At 39.3% G+C, this 13,414-nt stretch overlaps 1 protein-coding gene across 1 annotated transcript in view; it reads right to left on the bottom strand.

The window, feature by feature from the left end:
* Window positions 1–701: 701 nt before the first annotated feature.
* Window positions 702–13,414, bottom strand: part of hoga1 (4-hydroxy-2-oxoglutarate aldolase 1) — a 30,274-nt gene continuing 17,561 nt past the window's right edge. Inside the window, exons 6-7 of the mRNA XM_059332230.1 lie at window positions 4,036–4,169; window positions 702–1,340 (exon numbers count right to left, since the gene is read on the bottom strand). Coding sequence (XP_059188213.1) covers window positions 1,191–1,340; window positions 4,036–4,169 — 284 coding nt within the window. The 3' untranslated portion in view covers window positions 702–1,190. The remainder of the gene's footprint in view (window positions 1,341–4,035; window positions 4,170–13,414) is intronic.

Raw genomic sequence — 13,414 nt, 5'->3', positions numbered from 1 at the left:
GTTACATAAATTGGAAATACTTACGTAACATACACATTGTTCAAAATTGTACTTAAGTACAATACTTGAGTAAATTTACTTAGTTACATTCCACCACTGGATAAAGGTGTATAAAAAAGTCTGTAGGATCCTCTGTATGTCTAATGTTATGTATTATGTCACAAATTCATATACACAATATCAGTTTTAGGCCAACTATATTTATGTAGGTTAAGCTGAAGCATATTGACAGGTTGCAACTTGTGCTTTAGTAAATTGTGGCTAAATAAGAAAGTTTAATGTTTGCAAAAGTCTAAGCATGAAAACACAAATGTAAGGTACAATACGGTATCGTAAGTTTTGCACCACAATGTGAGCACTTATGACGCACTTTGCATTTCCTATCACAGCTCCTGAACTAAGGATGTCTAATGTGAACATTAAAAGATGCTTTTAATTCCCCTGGATTTGCTGATTCAACATGTCTGTATTTGCATGCACCACACATCCCAAAATACATACATATTTCACTATTTTAAACTATTTGTAATGCACTTACCTGTGACTGAGATAACTGAAGTTAACAGCCAATCAGAGAGATATTTTCTACACTTGCCTCACAAACAGTTGAATTAAACCACCAATCTGTCTGCATTAAATTTATAAATTCTAAACAAAACAGACCCACTTTTTCTTCACTGTTATAATGAAAGGAAAACAAATTTTATTATTTTAGAAATGCAATTTTATTGTCAAAATTAATGCATTCACAACATTTTTCTTACTTTTCAACACATTAGAATTTATTGTAAAGTGAACAGAGGAATTAGTAAAAATATTATTTAAAAAAAACCTTAATCAGACTGCGGGGAAGTTTCTCAACAATTGACTTTTGTGCATTATTTTTTGTATTAGTAGAAATTTACAAATCAATACCCAGTCTAAACGCATGTGTTGTGACCCACACTGATTCATCAATGATCTAAATTTGTTATTTCTTGAAAAAGAGAAGTTATATTGATTTGTTTAAGGTTGCTTTTCCCCAGCACAAAACATGGTAAATGATTCAGGAACAAACCGATTTGATGTACTGTATATGAACCGAGTTTAATGTTTGTTGGATTTTTTTTTTAATGGGGGATGAGAACAGTGTTCCTCCTCCGTCCACACGCTCACGCTCTCTCTCTCTCACACACACACACACACACACCTCACAGCCAGCCGTTGGAGGAGAAGTCCCTCCTCAGCTGCTGAGCCTCGGCCTCAGCCAGCGGCTGCAGAGGTGATCGACAGGCACCGCCGTGGAAGCCGAACCACTCCATTGCCTGCTTCAGGGCGGGAACTCCCAACTTCCTGGTCACCTAGCAACACAGAACCTACCAATCAGCCTCCAGAAACCAGCACAGTTCATCAATACTGACACCTAAAATCAGACGTGTTTAGTGTTTGTGTGAAGGATGTTTGGCTGCTGAGCTCCGGCAGGTCCACGTGTCACTTGATATTAAGACTGGAGCTGGATTTTTTAAAGATGCAGCATGTGGAGGTGTTTGCGTGGTGGATTGATGCTGTTAGGGCAGCAACATTTAACACACCTTAACAGACTCATTCGTAGCCTGAAGCGTATTATTCAGTGCTGTTTCCACACACGGCTCAGAGCAGCTCTGAAAGCACACACATTTTTACTTTGTGCTGCTGTTAAGTGCCAGCAAATGTCTCATTTAGAGCCTATTTCAGTTTCATGTACTGTACAAGTATGTTATGTAACATTTCTGCATTAAAATGACTAAAAAAAACCAAGACCACTGTTATATATTCTGTTGGCTTGTGTACTTACATTATTCAAAATGTTTCCAACAATTTTCAAACCCAGAGAAATACTTAAGCAAGAGTAAGAACCCCTTTGTGCAGCGTTTGTCATACATGGACTCTTTATCAAGTTTAAAGTAGGGCTGGGACTCGATTAAAAAAATTAATCAAATTAATTAGAGGCTTTGTAATTAATTAATCGAAATTAATCGCATTTTAATCGCATATAAATATTTGACCTGAGAACAGTGAGAAGTAATTTTTTTCATATGGATTTTTAGTAAACCATTGAATACCACATTAGCGTCCACGCTAGCTGCTATATGTTTTGCATTGAGGTGAAACTTGAGGCTTGATGTGCTGCGGTGATATGTGAATTCTTCCATCCGTTCGTTTTTTGTAACAAATGTCCCATCATCCACGGGGCCAACCAAAGCGTCTCATCAGCTTCTTCCTTCATGTTCACTGTGGTTTGTTGTTGTCTGAACTCATGAATACTAGTTGGTGCTCCAGTATAATCGGTCCGCCTGAAACCCATCCAGTGAGAAACGTTCTGCGCCGCAAAAATAAGTGCGATTAAAATGCGTCAATTTTTTTTACGCATTATTTTTTGTGTAATTAATGAATCTTAATTAATGCGTTAAAGTCCCGGCCCTAGTTTAAAGCCTCATTTTTATGATACACTTCTTAAATCTTGGTAATTTTTTAACTCTATATACTTTAACCAGGTGAAAGATTTTAGTCACTGAACGTCTGGATCAGCAGTTCAGCTCCCCCACTAGTGTGCCAAATAGCATTGGAGAAATACAGATGACAACGTGGAACAGCTTTATTTGGTGTTTACAACCGTTTTCATCATGTGGTTTGTTAGTTTTGGAGAGGAGGAGACCTCTGCATAATTCGGCTCCTGTTTAAAAACTCCTGAACTTCTGGATCTGAAGTTATCAGAAACAAGCTGAGTAAACATTAGCAGCAGCTCTGTTCCAGCCCCTCTGCTGATGCCAAACTGCATCAGAGAAATAATGATTTTTAAGGTGAAATGGATCTATTTCGTGTTTTCAATTGTTTTTATCATCTGGTTTGTCAGTTTTGGAGAGGAGGAGGTCTCTACGAAAAATTAAGCTCCTGGTAAAAACATCCTGAACCTGGAGTTATCAGAGAAATAAGCAGAGCGAACATTAGCAGGAGCTCAGTTACAGCAGACACTGATGCCAAACTGCGAGAAATCATCAGAGAGAGATCAGAGAGAGATCAGAGAAATAATGATTTTAAAGGTAAAATAACTTTATTCAGTGTTTTTACCAGTTTAATCACCTGTCAGTTTGTTTTGCAATGGAGGAGACCTCTGCAGATAATTTGGCTGCTGCTAAAAACAATGAACACTGCATTTTAAATGACAGAAACTGCCTGCATTGCTTCATCTTCTGTTATTGTTTTGATTAAGAGGCCCAGAGTGGCAGCATCAAAACACATCTTTGTCTTGAAGTAAACAGTTTTTATCTGCTCGTTCTGTCTCTCTAAGATTTAAAAGATCTATTCTTTAACCATTAAAAAAAATCTAATATAATAATAATAATAATAATCATAAAAATTATTCAGCTACAGTACCTACTCTCCTTTTATAAATGGTCATTATTTTGTCTAGGGCAAAAATTGCAGAAATTTTATTTTGACTGAAATCATCAATTTTGTCATTTGTTTGTAGTTTCCAGCAGCATTTAAATAAAAATACTTGGTCAAAATATAACCCTAGTGAAAGGTCGAAGGTTCTGAATCACTTGTGTACTTACATCATTCCAAATGTTTCCAACAATTGTCGAACCCAGAGAAATACTTCATCAAGAAGGAGAACCCCTTTGTGCAGTGTTTTTCATAAATTGACTATATCCAGTGTTAAGCCACATTTTTACAATGCACTTCCCTCTGACATGGTATAGGCATGTCAGAGGGAAGTTGCCTTCCTTCTGGGCAGACTGGACTTTATAGAATATGAGTTAAAAGTCTTTATATGCAGCCTTTAAACTTGTATCTGCAGAAGAAGAATCCACGCTTCATGGCAAAGAATCCTGCAAATCTACAAAAGAGTTGTTTTTTAAATCCCAAAACCACTGTGGTTTGTCTTTGCCCACTGAGGGTTTTAATCAGGCTGCAGATCAGTGACTAAACCTCCAGTCTGTCACCGTTTGTGGGAGTTTGTTCTGCGGCGCGGTGGATAAAAGCGTCCACCGCGGTGCAGCAGATGGTACTCACGGCGGCGTTGGGCTCGATGAGGCGCTGCTGCAGGACTCTGGCTTCCTCCCAGCGACCCGACACACACAGACGCTCCAACTCACACAGCTCCCGGCCCAGCACGTTAGCCAGCGCACACACACCGCCGACTGCACCTACACACCAGGAGCACAACCAGACAAAGGATGAATATCTAAGGAGTTTGTTTTTATCCTTTGCTTGTAATATAATTAATCTCAATAAAAAGGAATAAACGAGAAAACAGGACTTGCAGTCTGCAGTCATGCTTGCAGCTCTCATAATAGTAGTAATAATAATAATAATAATAATAATAATAACGATAATACAGTATTTCATAAATTCACAACTAATTGCACAATAAGAAATATGCATTAATACTGCATAATGCGTTTGTTCAAAAATGAATGTATTAATCGACAAATAAATGTACTAAATCCAAAGTCATTCATTATTTGTTATATAATGTGCAAAAAAAATAAATTATATCTTTTTTTACAAATGATATATTACACAAACAGCATAGAACAGTCAATAAAGAGGTTATTTTAAAATACATGATTTTATTCAAGTTTAAAAAGAGACAACTGAATTCACAAATTGAATTAAAAAATAGAGATGTAATCGTGTCAGCAGGGGTTTCTGGATTAGGAGGTTAAAAGGGCAATTTCCATTCTTATTTGCATGTTCATTTCCCTGCTGCATTTCCTTTTCCTGCACACTGTTAGATTTGCTTATTTAGATTCTCCTTTTAAGCCTCAACAAGGTAAAACAATGCAAATTAGTTAAGGGATTCAAGCTCCGTCTGATTGGCTCTAACCTGACATGTCTCTCCTATTTTAGATTAAGTCATGCAGATTTAAAGGGTTGTACTCTAATTCACAACCAGATGTTGAAGTGGGTTTCATATCCATGTTAAATGTTTTTTTTTTAATGTAATTTTATACCAACGAGGTGTCTCTCAATTAAAACAATAACAAAAGACAAAGAGACGTCATTAAGTTCAGTTTCTGTCAGTTCAAATTCCTTCAGTGTTTATCGTTTTGGAGGTTTTTACCAAGAGATGAATTATCCTCAGAGGTCTCCTCCTCTCCAAAACAACCTGACTAGATCATTTAAACCAGTATAAACACGGAATAAATAAGAAAAAAAAGGTGTTTTGCCAATGTAGTTCAACCATAGATTGAGTTCGAGGGGCGGTAAAAGTTTGCTCATTATGTTTCTCTGATAATTTAAGTTCCTGACACTCAGGTTTTCAGTGAGAGCCAAATCATCTGCAGAGGTCTCCTCTCCCAAAAAAACTGACCAGGTGATTAATTTAAGCAGTTTCACCTTAAAAATTGTTTCTCCAAAGCAGTTCAGCATGTCAGCAGAGGGGCTGCGAGCTGAGCTGCTGCTCACATTTGCTTAGCTTGTTCCTCTGATAATTTAAGATCCAGATATTCAGGAGGTTTTTAACTAAAGCAGAATTATCCTCAGAGGTCTCCTCCTCTCCAAAACAAACTGACCAAGTTATTTAAAACAGTAAAAACACAGGAAAAAGCCGTTTCAATCTAAAAATCTGTGTTTCTCCAATGCAGTTCAGTGTGTCGGCAGGCAGAGCTGCTGCTAACGTTTGCTCAGCTGGTTCCTCTGATAAGTTAAGATATAAAATATAAAGTTAAAATAAAAAATGTATGATGAAATTTGAAAGATGGACCAACACTCATAGGCAAGTTTGTGGGTTTTTGTTTGTTTTGGGGTTTTTTTTTTACTTTTTTTTTTACATAGATGGTGGCTGATATTTTATTAATATTATTATTATATATTTATTTAAATTTTGTCCACTAATTTTAATGTGTTTTTTTATTTGTTTGTTTTTTATTGGTGAGATTCTAAGGGCACTTTGTTGTAAAACATTCTTTGTAACACTAAAAAAAAAAAAAAATCAACCTACAAAAATGACGTGTCATAAATATGTGGCTGAAAACTGGATAAAAAGTCAATGTGAGACAACCACAAAGGGGATATGCCGCCACTGACAGATGACAGCAATCAAGCGTGTTCTTGATTGAAATGACAGAGTTCTCTGGTTATATTTGGGATAATATGAGTACACACATCAGAAAAACATAACAGTTGGTTTTCCACATTTTAACACGCAAATGTTGCATATTATACTTTGTTAAGTTGAAGGAGGTGACCAGATAAATCACGTCTAATCAGTTCACTGAGTGCAATCACTCAACTCAGTAGATTTAGAATATTAAATATTCCAACCAGCAATCATGCACAGCGCGCTAAAACATTAGCATGCATCGCAGCAGAGTACAAGAAGCTCTCGAGTTGCCCGAGAGGCTGGAGAATCTCCTCAGCCATCAGAGGAGCGTGCAGCTAGATCCTTCAGCTGGAGTCTCCACATGACAACGTGTGGACAGGATTCAGCGTTCAAACAGCTGCAGATAAAACAGCAGAAAGCACCGAGGCTTGTTCTCCCCTGGTTTTAACGTATATTCCCTTTAAATAAAGCCATCCATCACTCTGGTTTTGCAGTTCTGTTGTCAGCACACAGACATAAATGATTCACTGACAATGTTGCAGAGATAGAAGCTTTTCAGCCTTCCATCCTGTTATTCTTTCTTTACTGACAGATCAGCAGGCAGCAGCGCCGTGTATGATGTCTTTTTTATTTTATTTACAGAGCTATTTACACATACATTTTCCAAGGCAACAAGATATCATGGCCTTTCAGCGTGACATCTCATTGTCTGCGTCTGGTGGAGGAGAGGAGCGCAGCGGCAGCCTCCGTCCCTGGCCTTGGAGTTGTTGTTGTGGATAGACGAGCCGGCGGCTGCTGATGGGCAGATTTTCAGTCTGATTTATGTTTCCGTGGCCCCGCCGCCGCCGCGCTCAGATCACACAGCTGACAGCAGCTTACCTAACGCTGCTGACTGACAGGCGAGCTACGCCGCGAGTGACAGCTGAGCAGAGACAGAGGAGGAGAAATTACAAAAGATCTCTACCATTCAGACTTATTTAATAATCATAATCAATTAACACCTTTGCCAATTTTCAACCATATCTCTATTAGAGGTGTGAATCCAGAATTGTTTTGTCAAATCAGAGCAAATTCTCAGTGTATTAATCTGACTTCAGTCTTTTTATTTCTCCACAATGAGAGTCAAACCCACAGACTGACCAACAAAGTATTCAGTCAAACTGAACTGAACTGATATCAAACATGTTTGGACGACAACAACTGCAGCATTTTATCAAACTTTCACAAACAACAAGCTTCACTGCTCTACATGTTTTTGAATGAAACATGAAAAAGCCAAGCTTTGCTAGCCTGGGTATACCCAGACTGCCTTGCGCGCTCGAATTTGACTTCGAACCTCCAGGCGGTCTGGAAACTAAGCGATTTCCCTAGCCCTGTTTTAGGGATCCAATCACAGAGCGGGGAGGGACGGTGAGACGATGACGCGTACTACTCGGCACTTGGAAGCTTTCCGGATCCAACATGGCTGCTGCAGACGCGAAACTCTCTTTAGCTGTAGATGGTGTTTTAAATAGTTTAGAGCGAAAGTTGAAAGGCGAAAGGTCTCTCGGCAGCTCCGCTGTCCCCCGGCTCGTAGCGAGATCACCGGTAGCGGGGCTATTAGCGCCGCACGGGCGGTTTCTGCGGCTCGTTGCGCCAAGCCGGTGAGACCGCCGGTCACCGCCGGTGATCTCGCTACGAGCCGGGGGACAGCAGAGCCCCCAGAGACCCGCAGCAGCTTGTTTATTGCCCATAAAATCAGTGGATGTGTGTGGCTGAATGACATGAGGGGGAATAAAGCGTGAAAATAAATAATCTTGCAGAAAGCGAGAACTGGAGAAGCAAAGCAGCAAGCAACACTCTCTCACAGACACACACACAACAAACATCCATTTCTGTTGCTCTACTACGTCATCTGGTATAACTGATCTGATTGGCTAAGAGCTACCTACAGACGCTTTGATAGACATTCTAAGCTCCCAATAAACGGCTCCGGAGGATCGTAAACCACACCTCCTCTACGGAGAAAAGCATTGAAGGTGTCCAGACCTAATCTCCAATGAGATTTGGTCTGGTGTTAGCCAGGCTAAAGCTTTGCAGTGTTATTTCGACAACTTCCCGACACAATATCCTGACACATGGTGCCTATAGATTCCTTAGATCTTCTAGTTTCATATAACAGCAGTATCTCTGGTATATTTCTAAAAGTGAGCCTGCTACATCCTCCGGAACGGCGAAAACGGGGGCCGTCGGAACACTAAATATCGACACTTGGCGGTCATGAATCGATATAATATTGCCACGCAAAATATCGTGATACTATGCTGTATGGATTTTTTCCCCCACCTGTAATCTCTATCTATCTGACTGTATAGTGCTGGCAGTTCTTGCAGATTCTGTGTTTCTGTGGGGCGAAGCTGCAAAATATGTTGTTCCTCCGTATTCTGACGCCATCATGTAAAGTGACAGTGATGTAGATGGGATTAAGGCCAGAGATATACTTGCTGTGTGGGCGTGATGACTGCCTCCAGTTTGGAGCATCAAATGTGCACATTTTCTACATTGAGCTCAAGTTTAAAAGAATTCTCTCACTGCAGAGAAACGGCTACTACGGGGACTAATCATCTAATCATCACACATGAATAAATTGGGCTCGTCGAATCCACAAGAGTCTCAGTTTCTAGTGACAACTAATGTATGCAGTTCACAGACTGTTTAGGCATCGCGGTATGCAGAAATATTCAAATGCAAAAAGGGAAAACTGCATGTAGTATGCCCTACACTGCATGGGATTAGCATAAAGTTACAAAAAGACTTTATATAGCACCCGCTTTCATTCTCACGCTAAAATTTAACCTCTGTCTGAAGCCACATGATATCCCGATATGGATTCTGTACATCGTCTAGTAGTGTCATGTGGCAGCAGTATCTCCTCCGTAGCTTGTAACAGAGCCCATTACAGCCTCTGAATGAAAATAATCTGCTGCAATAATCCACAATTTTTTTCTATATCTCACATTTCAGCAGGTTAATGTCGTAAGGCTGGACTTTGGAATTTGTGTCATTATAAAAGTTAGTGACTTGGCATCTATTTGGCTTTTCTGACTAAATTCATGTCGGCAGCACAACTGACAGTAAACATGATTTTTTTTTAATTCACACTCACACTGGAAATATAGTGTATTTAACCCTCTGGAGTCACGGAAAGTGCCGGGGCATGACTTCTTCGTGACGTCACGCTGTAAAACCTACAGAAGCGTGTTTCCTGCCGTCAGCTTCCCTCTAAAGTTCTGCCTTCACACTCCATGCCAGTTTTTGTTTCATGGTGACAGGCCAAATAAAACCGGTGATAAGGTCAAATATATTTTGCAAATTCTTTATTGAGCATGTTTGTGTCTTGAAAGTAAAAAACCTAATTTTCGAGATCAGATTTTATGTTTTCTTTAGGGGGTTGTTCAAAATGTTGATCCAATAAGTCAAAGTGAAACAATAATGGTCAGGTCATTTCTGTGAGGTTGTGCTGAATAAATGATACAAACATGTCATGGTAAACATTTTTTAAGTGGTAATACAGGCAGAATGAAAAGAAAAAACTGACTAAATAGACCAAAACTAAAAGGGTTGTTTCTGCACAACACCTAGGCCAGCAGTCGACAAATTTTAGTCACTGTTTGCCGAAAAAAGAAGAAAAAAATGTCTTGGAATTGAGCGACAAACCTTATTCAAGCCTTACATTGATGATAAAACAGCCTACTTAGTCTAAATTAGCCTACCAGCATTACTAATAGGTCATAATGAGCATTTATGAATATGGTTTTGTCCGAAAACAGTGAGAACCAAAGTGCAAATGAGAGGCTTGACACTGAAGAAATATCCCAGGAGATTTGGCTAGCGAGGGAAAAATAAAAAAAATAAAAAATGTAAGGGAATAACGGTTTCATTTTGTATAAATATTTTGGTGACAGCCACAGGGAGCCGCTGTAGATGCATAGAATATTAACACAGAATAACTCTGATCGATCCAACCTCCACTCAGAAAATAAGTATTTTAAAAAGTTGTCTGCTTGTTGCCTTGCAGACAGACCTGAAAAAAGCTTGAATCCAGACTTTTTACACATCTGCATCATGTTGTTTCTGCAGCTAAATCACAGCAAAAAGCAGTTTGTTTTGGCTTCATACAGATGTAGTAGCAGCGTATAGGCGGTCATCCAGACCAAAAAGGGCAATGAAATCAACTGAGCTGTGTGCACTTCTGCATGTTCACAGCTGCATGTTTACAGCTGGTGCACCTTATGCAAGTAGCATGTTGCTCTGGAGCTGCAGGTTCCCTACCCCTGACCTAGACAAAGAACAATCTCACAGACAAAAACAGCTGGACATTTCGCCTCGCTTCGCCATATTTCCCTCAGAAAAACAGGAACATGGTGAGTCGAGAGATTTCAGCTCGAATGTCAGACTTTCCCTTCAACAACCGTACAAAACTCAAGCATGCCAAGTCTGCCCTTTTTGTATATTTTGACAATGAGTAAGCTTCTTCATTGTCCCATCAAAGCTTTTTGTTTTGAGGAGGCCAGTCCCTTTCAGCATTACTGTGGGAGGTGCTGAGAGCATGAATTTGGACACCAAAACTCAAACACACACTCACAGCTTGGACATATTATCATATCAATCACTTAGAGTTACCTTGCTCTGCATTAGCTGTGTCAGTCACACACGCGCACACACACACACACACACACACGCAGCCAATGCCAATTACTCCCATATTTCAGTTATGGAGATGAGAACATGTCATGGAGCAAAGATCAGAGAGCTGTGGAAGTGTGTGTGTGTGTGTGTGTGTGTGTCAGTGGGAGAACATGACTCATTAGGTTGTTGAGGATCATATTGATGCATATCCCCTAACGTGTTATCTAATCCAGTCTTACAGTGCACTGTACGTGGCCGACATGCCAAGCAGGTAGAAGACATCGTTGCACAACGCTGCTGTGAAAAGGTTGCTGCTGTTTGATAATTTGCTGCAACTTCAAATAAAAGATCATATGCTTCTCTGCAGGGTGAGGAACTCTGATCAACTGTGTTGGGCTAACATATAAAAAAAGTTAATAAGCACAGACGAGTTGTCCTTGACATAAAAAAAACTTTTAATGTGAAATTTTCTTGCTGACAGGTCACATGTTTCCTCAAAGGGGTTAGCAGGTTTGAATGCTCAAAGCATGTGACCCAATGAACTTCCAGGCTATGATTATATAATGCTCGTCACATTCAGACTCTCAAGTTCTAATAAATAGAAACTTGTGGAATTTGAGAAATATCAAACTTCCTTCCAGTAAAGGCTTCAAAAACAACTTATGTCTTCAACTCTTATTGGAAGTATGACTGTATCATTGAATGAGAGTAGAACAGTGAATCTATCTGGCACTAAACGAGTAAAATCCAACATTAGATCCTTTTATATTTGCAAGAAAGTTTCTCTCTTCTTACAGTAATAAAATAATAAATACATTGATGGTGCATTAAGACGTTATTATTATTAGTTTATTTAAAAGGGGACAGTGCAATTTCATAAAACACATGATTATACATGGTTAAAAAAGCCAGAGTTAGCCAGAAGGCTAGTTTTCATCTGTAGTCCCCTGGCCATGATGTAAAAAAAGCAGAGCATTACGAAACAAAAAACAAACAAACAAAAAAACAAAAACTAACAAAAACAAACAAAAAATAAAAATAAAAATACGTACAATATACAAAATACATATACAAACACTTTACGCTTACGATTAAGAAAAAATACAACATCACATACAACATCACAAAATAAAATTTTATCATAACATCAAAACAACACAACAGGCTTATCTTTTAGTGTTGGCAGCTGTAGGTGTTGATAAGCCATAATTTCAACTTTTTTGTGAAGGCCTTGTATGTTGTTAGCAGTTTAACCTCCTCAGGTACTGAGTTCCACACACTTGCACTCCTACTGACCAGGCCGACTTACTGAAAGTGCTCCTGCGCAGAGGAATATAACAGTCACCTCTGACAGAGCCTCGAGTAACACGCTCAAGGCTGTTTCTTTGGCTGATGAACTCTTGCAGAGGATCTGGAGCCAATTTATGCAGTACTTTATAGGTCAGTTTTAAGTCTGCAAATTTGTGTGAAACTTTCTTTCAGCAAGGTGGAAATTTGCTCATTTTTTAAGATCTTCTGTTTAAGTTTGCCAGCCTTACAGCTCAATGCTTTCCATTATTATGCATTATTCATTAGATGTAAAAAGGTTTTAAAACAGTACCTAATTCAACTGCAGAAGAGAGGATAATGTGCCTTCAGCATATTAATTAGAGTTGACTTAATGTTCTTTGTGATAGATTAATTCTCCCAAGTAATTTCCATGCCTTTGCTAATTGATTTTTGGAGTAAAATGAACTGAAACCATAGCAGCCACATAGAAGGTGCAGCAGGGAATAAGTCTAAAAAAACTACAAAAGTGCAATCAGTACAGTGCAGATCTGCAGCAGGCACTGAGAACCTCCTGCATAGAATAACTGATACATCCAAACTCCACTCAGAAAAATGCATTTAAAAAGTTGTCTGCTTGTCTCCTTGCAGACAGACCTGACAAAGCATGAATTCAGACTTTTTATACATCTGTATCATGTTGTAGTTATTTCGGCATCCTTAAGTCCTGTCTATGCAATTAAATCCCAGCAAAAGTCAGTTTGTTTTGGCTTCATACAGATGTAGTAGCAATGTATAGGCAGTCATCCAGACCAAGCTCCTGGATAGGGCAATGAAATTGACTGAGCTGTGTGCACTATTGCAGCTGTGTGTTTACCGCTGGTGCACCTTATGCAAGTAGCGTGAATAAAATTTGATTCTGCAGCCAAAGTCGTGGACGAAAACAGGTGATTCCACGATAATATGGCTGCAACAGAAGGCTCGTTTTTAGCTTAGCTGATGGTTGAGGCGAGCTGACGGTAGCCGGCAGGGCAGACTGCACAGTGTAGTGATGCACAGGTGGGTCTGTGACGGCCCCAGGCCCCACCCGGGTGTGGGTGTGTGTGTGTGTTTGTTTGTTTGTCTGTTGTTTCAGGGTGCTGGATTGGATCCGATTGGAGGCAGCTGGCCACTGTCTCCACGCCTTTAAAACCTGCCCTCCTGAGGGGTTTGGTCTCTTATTTTTCCCTTGGCATCATGGAGGAGCTGATCACCTTTGTTTGAGTTCTCTGTGTTTAGTTTTCCATTATATTAAGTTGACCAAGTAGTATGTTTTCTGTCAGCTCCTTTGGTTTAGTTTAGTAAAGATTTGGTTATGTTGTTTCCTTTTGGATTCATTTTGTTAAAATAAATTATACTTTTCCATTTAAT

Source organism: Centropristis striata, chromosome 1, assembly GCF_030273125.1.
Source record: "Centropristis striata isolate RG_2023a ecotype Rhode Island chromosome 1, C.striata_1.0, whole genome shotgun sequence".
Classification (NCBI taxonomy): domain Eukaryota; kingdom Metazoa; phylum Chordata; class Actinopteri; order Perciformes; family Serranidae; genus Centropristis; species Centropristis striata.
This window is presented reverse-complemented; position numbering and strand designations above follow the sequence as displayed.